General features: G+C 43.3%; 1 protein-coding gene across 1 annotated transcript in view; it reads right to left on the bottom strand.

Moving 5' to 3' along the window:
- Positions 1–10,527, bottom strand: part of MRPL22 (mitochondrial ribosomal protein L22) — a 30,758-nt gene that overhangs the window by 9,272 nt on the left and 10,959 nt on the right. The window contains exons 4-5 of the mRNA XM_082256105.1: positions 10,270–10,335; positions 1,596–1,673 (exon numbers count right to left, since the gene is read on the bottom strand). Coding sequence (XP_082112231.1) covers positions 1,596–1,673; positions 10,270–10,335 — 144 coding nt within the window. The remainder of the gene's footprint in view (positions 1–1,595; positions 1,674–10,269; positions 10,336–10,527) is intronic.

Below are 10,527 nucleotides of genomic sequence, written 5' to 3'. Positions count from 1 at the left end.
TACATAAGGGTGCTAATGATGGGAAAACGTGTTAAAGCCTAACTCTGTTATTTGTCATTTGTCACTTTAAATAGCTTATTTGGAAGTGTTTCTTCACTAACAGATGCAACCGCTCCCCGGAACATAACGAAGTCAAGCTCAGCCATTCACAGGAAGCCTTGCATTTGCTGAATTAAGATTTCCTCTGATTGGCTGAGAAAGAGATTGTGACGTCATTCCCCACCTCAGCCATCAGGGGAAGCTTTGTATTAATCAGAAAATACAAAGCTTCTTGTGAATGACTTAGAACTCCGTCCATCTTCATTTTAATTCCAAGAGACAGACAGGAAGTTCCCGTCACACTGCCAGAACACAGTACTGTGTATTGTATATAGCGCTTGCTATATACAGCTTATAAAGCACTGTCAGCCACTGCATCTGTTACTAAGGACTGGTTTACACTGGTGCGAGGCAGGAAACCCTGCGATTCAGTGCCGGTTCCCGCATCGCACCTGAATTGCACAGTGGTTCACACTGAGATCTGCAATCCCCTGGTGTTGTCACTGTAAAGTTAATGACACCCCAAGATCGGTTTGCAGATCGCAGTGCGAACTGTGAAATGGTTTAGGAATCGGATCGCTTTGGTGTGAACACCCATGCGATCCAATTTCAGTGCGGACCAAATAAAGGGTCCTGCACCAGATTATATAGCTGAAATCGCATCACACAGACATCGCATGTGATCTGCACAGCAATGCGGTGCGAATCATATGCAATGCCTGGCATCGCAATAGTGTGTACCAGCCCCTAAGCAAACAGTTCATTTGGACCAGCTTGGTCTTAACGTATTTAATGTTCACTAAAACTGGAGAACTGGGCTTTACACTGTGGAAATTATGGTGCCTGAGTTGAGTTTTAAAATGTATCATTTTGTAGCCATGAAAAGTAATGCCTGGTCTTTGCTTCGCACAAGCCTGTACGGATTTCTACACTTTTGTCAACAAGTGACTGAGAACTGCTGCTGCTGAAAATAAGGTCACTTTCTTCACCTAGGATATTAAAAAAGGACCAGTCATCAATAAGCATTTGTAATCATTTTAATCTTCACTCTTAAAATGTTAGAATATTACAGCTTTACCTCTCAGGGATTACTCCACTTTATTATAAACATGCATTTTCTCTGATTCAGTGTTAGGCTGCATGGCCATCCTATGGAATGCTTGAGCTCAGGGGTGATAATGAACACTCAAAAAACTAAACAACAATGGTGCAATCAGTATTACATGAATGAAAATTAATTGCTTTAATTTACATTCACTTTCTCCCTCATTAATCTATTATAAGACCTGAGCTCAGGCAGGTCAGCCTCCATGGGAGTCTTAAAGACCTAACAGAAAAAGAATACAAGTGAGTATCAGAACACACTTTTACTCTAATGAGGCAACACTTCTAGTGAGGCAAGGGTGTACTATTATAACAACCTATTACGAACTATCTAATAACAACCCATTATTATGTGTGAGTGGTGATTCTGATTCTTCCATATAGCCTAATTAAGGCTGGTTCTCTTTAAACCAGCTGATGCCATTTCACCCTGATGGCAATGAGCATATTACCTCTTTCATGATCTTTGCTCCTTTTTTGTCGTTGAATTCCAGCTGGGCAATAGCTTGGTCTATAGACATCCCTCTGATCTATAAGAGGAAGGAAAGTGTTAATCTTAAACCATCATGTGACCCATCTGTTATTATTCATGTGCTCAACAGGCCCTGCAGGGCTCTACAGCTTCTCTCCATAAAATGACATTCTATGAGAATATGGAATCATTTACATATCTCCAACCACCATCTAGATGAATTAATAACTTGCTCCTTTTTCACTTTGATGACCAAGAAACTCATTTTACAGACGTCTGTTTGCGGTTCCAGTCAAAGTTCTGAATTTGGGGAATTAATCACGAGGAACCGGCAAAGATTTAATTTACAAAATGTTGCTTAACAGAATTAATCAAACAGCTCATGCTAATTTACAGGCAGAGCCTTGGTAAAAGAATGAGGCTTCCAAGCAGCTGCTGTCAGTGTTATGGCACCATAAACGGCCCAATACTTGCAAGGGATGCTAAATACTTGAGAATAGTGAAGGGGTTAATGAACCAGCGATAACAATTACCGGCAAGCAGCAAAAGAGTTCATTATCTCATGTAGATTTTCTAATGTGTGTACAAACAATGTTTTCACATAAGAAGACTAACTTTCACTTTAAACTGCAGATGCTGCAATTTAACAAAATTGGCATAAAATGAAGTGTTGCTTACTTGCATTATGCATTTTTAAGATTGCCTTGTATACTGTATACAGAAAGCACAGGAAAGTACATTTTTGCTTGTATGATTGGCTTCCCGTTTCGTCTTCACTAGGATAAGAAATTATAGGCATCCTCTGCAGGAATTTTTTTTTTGAGAGATGTTCTCTTAGGCCTGGTTCACACTAGGATCACTGCTAGCATTGTCATAGAGCTAAGGGTAATTAATTGCAAATATGATGGGACTGTGACCTAATGAGACCATTTGAATCCACTATTTTTCAGGTGAATAATGGGATCTACGAGGAGTCTACCTCTTCATCCACCACCATCGCATTATTGTCCATTTTACCAGGTTCTGTTAAGTATCAAAAGGCAAGTCTTTTACATTTTTTTTTCTGCCCCTAGACAGCTCATCTCTAGTTTCTGGTCCTCATCCGTACCTCCCCTATCCTTCTGGGCAATATAATGAAAGACGCCATGCTGATGGAGTAAATGCAGGCCACAGAGTCTGACTTGGGATAAGCTTACCAGTTTGTGGTTTATTTGGATGCAATATTCTGCTTCCCATAAATTGCAGAATAGACTTGCCCACTGAGCTGCTTCTTATTTGTTCTTGCCTGGGTTCCCTCTCTCTGGACTGCCCTGTAGGGGACGATTGCTGGTCACCTTATGGACACTATCAAGGATATCCTCTGCAGTTTAGGACGCTCTTCTATGTATTTTTTTTCCTTTTTAAGACCATTCCTTTTTTTGTAGAATTTTTTTATATAGGGGTCTCGCCATTACTCCTCTTCTACAAGGATTGCAGTTATTTCAAGGAAATCTCGGTTTTAAAATTTCTCTTTTTCCCCTTCTCTAATCCTGTTTCTATCTCTCTTTTTTTCCCTCTTTTATTTCTTTCCTTTAATGCATATCTAATTAAAAAAAAGTGTAACCGCACTAAATATCAAAGGAAAAAGCAGCAGCTATAAGTGAGACTACACCAAAGAAACAATAAATAAATAGAAAAGCTGGGCTGATATGAACTAATAGGTATTATGCAAAAAACCTAATTTTAAATAAATGAATAGCAGAAATAGTGCCTGTATGTCAAACACTATCAGTGCTTCTACCAGCGCTTTCTCATGCGTGGAGGTGGAAGAGGAATCATCCTTACTACCGGAGCACTCGAGGTGCGTGGACACAGACCCCGTGGGGTGGCTAGCATCCGCAGCGGCTATTTCAGCCTCAAGGTCTGAGGAGGTGGATGAGGCAGGTGAAGGCAGAGGGCACCGTCCACTTTGGTCACTAATGACTGTAATACCACCGTCACGGTCGCCATGGCCGAGTGAGACCCCGAGGTTTCCCCCCTCTGAGAGTGGATCCGGTGGTGAGATGTGTTCTGCAGGCTCCATGAACTGGTTTTACAGTGCCCCAAAAAAAAAATCTATGTGTATATGCAAGTATATAGCTATAAGTTGTAAGCACCCCACAATACTGACACCCGTGGGACTACAATTCCCAGCGCTACTGCCTGCGAGGAACAGAGCGGGAGAGACCCCCAGGACTCACCATCGCCGCGTCTCAAATGGGAGAGAAAAGAGCGCCAGCTGCAGCACACCGATCCCCGGAAACTATCACTAGAGGTTGTTGCCCACTCACCACTCATCGCAGCTAAAGGAAAATGGCTGTTGCTACCGTCCAGGCAGTCACCTGAAAAAATGGCCGTCGACTCCGGGAACAATGGCGGCCGCACCTGTTCCCACTGCCAAAATGGCGGCGCCGCCTGCGGCGGGTGAACCAGCAGGAGAGCAGCCCGGCAGTCTCTTCAGGCATCAGACCACTCACCGCTGTTGAGCGGACCAGATAATCAGATCCCCACACCTCGATCACTGAAGTAATAGTGTGGGGAACACACAGAAGAGTACCGCGCTTTAAAAGGTGCATCCGTGCTCAAAACTATCTATGTATTACTTCAATATATAAAAAATAATCATTCAAATGATATGTTCCTATCTAAAGTGACTCAGTGCTACAGTAATTGATTAAATATGTGCTTCACCATAAATCATTAATAATGATAATTAATAAGTGTATACAAACCATATAAATATATTCAATAAATAATATTGGTGATGGACAAATATAAATTAAATAAAGTGTTCTGTGCTTATATTCTGCCACTGTATTAAATAAATAATCAAAGTCTTTGTACACAGGTGGTTCAAATACTATTAATATGCGAATATAGGTTGTGCGCTAAATCCAAATAAATATGAACAAATCAATGTACATAAATCAATGTGAATAAAATCATATCATAAAGTCCCAAATTCAAAGTGATGAAACTCTTCAAATTATATGTTCTGGTGATACAAAATAAAGATGACTAATGGTGATAGGTTCAAATGGTGACTTTGAAATCCCTCCACCTGGTGAAATTCCTCCTTACCGGACGGATATGAAGTGCAAATCATGAAATATTTCAAAAAACCAATTTCTTGTGACCATACAAAAGAAATAGTGCTCTTCACCGTGCATGCAATAGCCAAGGTGGCCTCTTACCGGAACGGTATATAAACAGCACTCTGCAAACTCATGGGGATGATCTAACTGCCTCTTTCCAGACAAATCAATACGGTCAGTTGCCAGAGTTAATATCATCATCTCCAACATGGACATGTAAGGCAATAATGACTAATAGTGTATTACCTTTTACAAAGCGTTTATTGTATATACAAATGCACTTACATGTAGATGGCTTGATATCGCTTGAAACATTCAATTTAAGCAGTGAGGGAATTTCTGTAATGCTCGTGTCCGGCTGCAGCGCGGACTCCGAACGACGTAGTGACGGCACGCCTCCTTGCTGACGCGTTTCCTCCGATTGGATGTCTTCAGAGATAGGAGGTGTTTGGGCGCCATCACATCCGTCCTTTTATGCAAAGAGAAGCCACGCAACTTCCGGTGTCAGCAACAAAGTACTCCGGAAATCACTCTAATGGATTCCGTTTGTTAAAATTTATTAGATGCAAATGTTTTGAGATTTATCTGTCGGAACCAATAGCGGGACTACGTCTCCACATGGGAAATAATATCCTTTATGGTCTCTTTTTCCGCTGGCTCGTCCATCCTGCCGGGACCGACATATTCTTAATTTGAAGGGAAATACATGATTAAAACTGTGGGGATACAATGTTCCCACGAATATATCCTTTATTACTATTTATTAAAACCAATTAAATGCTAAAATACCTTAAAATATAGTGTTTAAAATTCCTGACCTATTGGTGACACCGGAAGTGGTGTATCCCCATATCTTGTGTTGGTGACAACAATATATGTTGTTCAACACTTATATTGTGGGGCCAATATATTTATAGTGAATCAGTACACATGAATAAACATATTACATTATATATTATATTAAAACCTCTTAAAATATAATTAGGAATTTTTAAAATACCAACAATATTCCTAAAATGATATAAAGTCCACTAGATGTCTTATGCCTGTTGAGCGATAGGAAACTATAGGTCTTATTGTGTGAAAATTAAAATGTATTGGCTATGGTCTAGCTGTTGTTTATGTGTGAGTTAATGTCCCATTCTATATTATGGCCCCTCGGCCTAAAGCACTTTAACTCATAAATCCAAAAAGTTTCTCGTCTAGAGATGGATCTTTTCAGATTACTTCCTCTCCAGTGAGGAACATATTTCTCAATGGCAATGATTCTCAGTCTCTTAGAATTCTTGTGATGGCATGTCGCATAATGTTGGGACACGCTATGCCCTGGAAAACCATTATGGATGTTGGTCAAATGCTCTCCTATGCGTATGCATGCAGTTCTTATAGTTCTACCTACATACTGCAAATTGCATTCACATTGTAGGAGGTAGATGACCCCTTTTGTATGACATGAGATGAATTCTTTGATAGGGTATTCCTTCCCCGTTACAGTAGAAGTGAACTTGTTCGTTCTTCCAGGGATCCCTGGAAGAAGCTGCGTGAGGACGCAGCGTACCGCGTAGGATAGAGCACCGGAAGTGACGTAGCGGCACCCTTTGACCTATACTGATTATGCGAATGTGAAAGGCTTGATACATGTGAGTGTTACTCTGTTTTTTTAAATAAACGAACTGGCAATACTTCACTATATTGGCCCGTTTATTTTGGAGATCCTAAGATCCTCTCCATGACCCTGTCAAACCGATCCTCAACATAAGGAGAAAATCGATATCCAGCACCTTTACAGCACCCCAGTGGCAGAGAGGAGTAAAGAGCATATCCTAGAGCAGTGGTTCTTAACCTAGGTTCGATCGAACCCCAGGGGTTCGGTGGGTCAGTCTCGAGGGTTCAGCACACCCTCCGCTAGTACCACTTCGCTGTCAGGGACTATTTCTCCAGTTTTGGGCATGTCCTTCCACTCCCACTCTGCGCCGTCATCATGGAAATACATAACATCTAGTGGCATAGCGTGGGGGGTGTAGGGGGGGCCGGCCGCACCGAGCGCAACATCTGGGGGGGGGGGGGGGTGCATCTGCTCTGCAGTGTCATGTCACTCACTCTGTCATGATAGGCTGGCCGCCGCTGCCCCATGAGTCTGCTCGCACTCGCAGCTCTCTCTGCCCCTGGCTCTCTCTCACTGCTGGCTGTGCAGCTCGGCTCCCGGCCGAATCCAATCCAGCCGGAGCCGGCGTAGCCCACTGTGGAGTGGTGGGGGGAGACAGGCCAGGTGTGCGGTGCGGAGAGGGACTGTCTGGGGGAGGGACTAACCCGTGCAGCGGCTGCCCAGCGCAGCGCGGGAGAGAACCACCAGGCCCGGCAGCCGCAGCAGCAGAAGAAGTCGGCAGGTGAGAGGCCAGAGAGCCAGTGGTGACAGTGGTGCTGCAGCCTGCAGGAGGAAAACCTAGCCTGTGATCAGGAGTTGTGACACAGGTGAAAAAAAAGGTAGGACTGGAGTAGTACTGGCTGTACTAGTCTAGTGACTGACTGTCTGACTGACTGTGTGAGAACACTGAGAAGACTATTTAAAGGGGATCTATTTTATGGGGAACCTGGCCTGCTGTAAGGGGGGAGATCTAAATGGGGGACGGGACCTCACCTCACCCTGGCCTGCTGTAAGGGGGGAGATCTAAATGGGGACGGGACCTCACCTCACCCTGCTGTAAGGGGGGGATCTATATGGGGGACATGATCCCCCATATAGATCCCCCCTTACAGTAGGCCAGGGTGAGGGGAGATCCCCCATATAGAGCCCCCCCTACAGCAGGCCAGGTTGAGGTTAGGTCAGTCTGGGGTCCCCCATATAGATCCCCCCCTACAGCAGGCCAGGGTCCGGATCTCACCTCACCCTGTCCTGCTGTAAGGGGAGAAATCTATATGGGGGACGGGACCTCACCTCACCCTGGCCTGCTGTAAGGGGGGATCTATATGGGGGACCTGGGATCTATATGGGGGACCTCACCCTGGCCTGCTGTAAGGGGGATCTATATGGGGGACCAGGTCCCCCATATAGATCCCCCCTTACAGCAGGCCAGGGTGAGGTGAGGTCCCGTCCCCCATATAGATCCCCCCTTACAGCAGGCCAGGGTGAGGTGACATGAGACATGATAATGACATGAGAGTGGCACTTGCCAAGATAAAGCCGCGCATTTCTGAACTGGTCTCTGAAAGACAACAGCAGAAGTCACACTAGTTTGCAGTAAATATTCATTATTATGTTTTTGTGTGAAAATCATATTTTAATGGTGTTGTTCATTTTGTGCACCTATGTATAAATATATACCTAAAATAATATATACCTATGTTTTGAATTTGAAAAAAATCATATTTTATTTTTTCCAATTAAGAAGGGTTCAGTGAATGCACATATGAAACTGGTGGGGTTCAGTACCTCCAACAAGGTTAAGAACCACTGTCCTAGAGACACAGCATAAGGTTTATTATGGAAGGAATTGAGGTGAGCGCTTAGGACACCTAGTGGTCACTGCACTGAAGAGCACCTGCATGCATTTTTTAGGAGGAAGATTTTGATCACCGTTTAACACTATTTGGGACACTTGAGCACTTTAAATGTATTAATAGTATTTGAACCACCTGTGTACAAAGACGTTGATTATTTATTTAATACAGTGGCAGAATATAAGCACAGAACACTTTATTTAATTCATATTTGTCCATCACCAATATTATTTATTGAATATATTTATATGGTTTGTATACACTTATTAATTATCATTATTAATGATTTATGGTGAAGCACATATTTAATCAATTACTGTAGCACTGAGTCACTTTAGATAGGAACATATCATTTGAATGAATATTTTTTATATATTGAAGTAATACATAGATAGTTTTGAGCACGGATGCACCTATAAAGCGCGGTACTCCTCCCCGTTACATTGATCTGGATTGTGTGGTTACCAATTATAGTACCTGCAGCATTAAAGGTTTTAGGTGGGCACAATCATTGGACAGCACGAGAATTACACACCCTCTTTTATACATGCCAATCACCCACCAACCTGCTGAATAACCCCTATAGAGGGAATCCCAGAGGGGGGGGGGACCCAGGAGACCTACCGACCGCAGGAGGACCCAGCAGTAACCCTGGAGACCCGAGGGAGTGGGGGGAACTACTCACCATACCGTTGAAAACAGGTGGGGGTTCACTCCAAGCAGGTCACCTCCCCATCTCAGAACGGGGGGTGCTGCGGCCCAGGGGAGCACTGCGACTCTGGCCGCGACCAGGTCATGTGCGTCCACGCGAGGTATCCACTTGCGGGCCAGTCCCTCCATGGGACCCTGTCGCGGCTGACCTAGCGCAGAGCTAAGGCCTGCACGCGCTGGCTGGCCAGACTGGGATGACCCTAAGGATCTTGGATAGCCAGTGCATCACCCAGTCCGGCAGTTGATTGTAGTTCTCACAGGAACAAATTGATTGTAGAAAAAGAAAAAAAATTCCATTTACAAAAAAAAAAAAATAAAAAAAAGGAAAAAAGTGCCAGGACCAAAGATCCCAGCAGGGGAGCTAGGTCCTTACTCCTGACTAGAGATGCTGGAACAGGAAGTGAGAGTATACACCTGGGACTGCCCCGTAGGCGTAGTTCAGTTTTGTTAACTTTTGTTAACCCTTTTCCGCCTAGTGTCCTACTCATCGGAAGCGCAGCATAACCCAACTGTCTAATGAAGATATGAAGCTGTGTCCATCAATGAACGAAAGAGAAATATTTTTTACCATTATGCATTCCCTGCATTAAAGTAAAAAATGTTTCAGTATTTGTATTGCTCCCTCACCCCTTAAATACTTACTTAAACCTCACTCGATATAGCACTGTGACAATCTTCAGCGGCTCTATCCTCTCCTTCATGGGATAGGGATGCAGCAGCGGGAGCCAATTGTCACCTGCTGCTGAAAGCAAAGCGTGTGAGTGGGGAAGGGCCACGTTGTGTGTGTCTATGGGTGTACACTACAAGGCTCAGGAGCATGCTCGCACGTGTGCCACCATAGGAAGCAGAGTCCTATGGTAGCACACAGACAACAGTAGGACCCTAGAGCACTAGCGAGGGAATCAAGAAGAGGAGGACTGGGGCCACTCCCTGCAATTCCACCACACAGAGCAGGTAAATATATAGTTATTAATTATTTTATTTTTAAAAATCTGACGGTTTACAACCCATTTAAGTTTCACGAGAAGACGCTACCGCACAGTACTAGAGTACTTGCTTTAGGATTTGGAATTCCCATCTTGCTGGAAGGCTTGTCATTCTCGCTTAGATGCCATAGATGGAGGCTGGGGTGTAATGTATTTTTTTTCTTTTAATTTTCTCCTAATGTATCTGTGTTCAATTAGGTGCTTACCCTCTGCAAGGTGGTAAAAAAATAAGGAGACCTTGCCTTTTGATGCAATGCCTACTTTGATACCTATACATTTAAGCAATAATTACAAAGATGCATGTAATACTTGGCTGCTACCATGAAGAGCAGGAAAGAGAGCTTACCAGTTTGGCCAAATACCACATCTTGTCTGGGCTGTATTTGATCTGCCTCCGACAGTGGAATACCTCCTTGAAGTAAAAAAAAAAAAAAAAAAAAAGAAAAAAAAAAATTGGTAAATACATTATACTGGCCTTTGCTGTAAAATCAACTGAATTTAAACCCTGTGAGCAAATTAGATGCTGACATACGGAATCTAATTTTTCTTTTTTTTTGAGTACCTACATCTCTGTACTGGTGTTCTCAACTCAACCCACTAGTTG

Source organism: Pelophylax lessonae, assembly GCF_965119305.1.
Source record: "Pelophylax lessonae genome assembly, chromosome: 4".
Classification (NCBI taxonomy): Eukaryota; Metazoa; Chordata; class Amphibia; order Anura; family Ranidae; genus Pelophylax; species Pelophylax lessonae.
The sequence above is the reverse complement of the archived record's forward strand: the minus strand, read 5'-3'. Positions and strand labels throughout refer to the sequence as shown.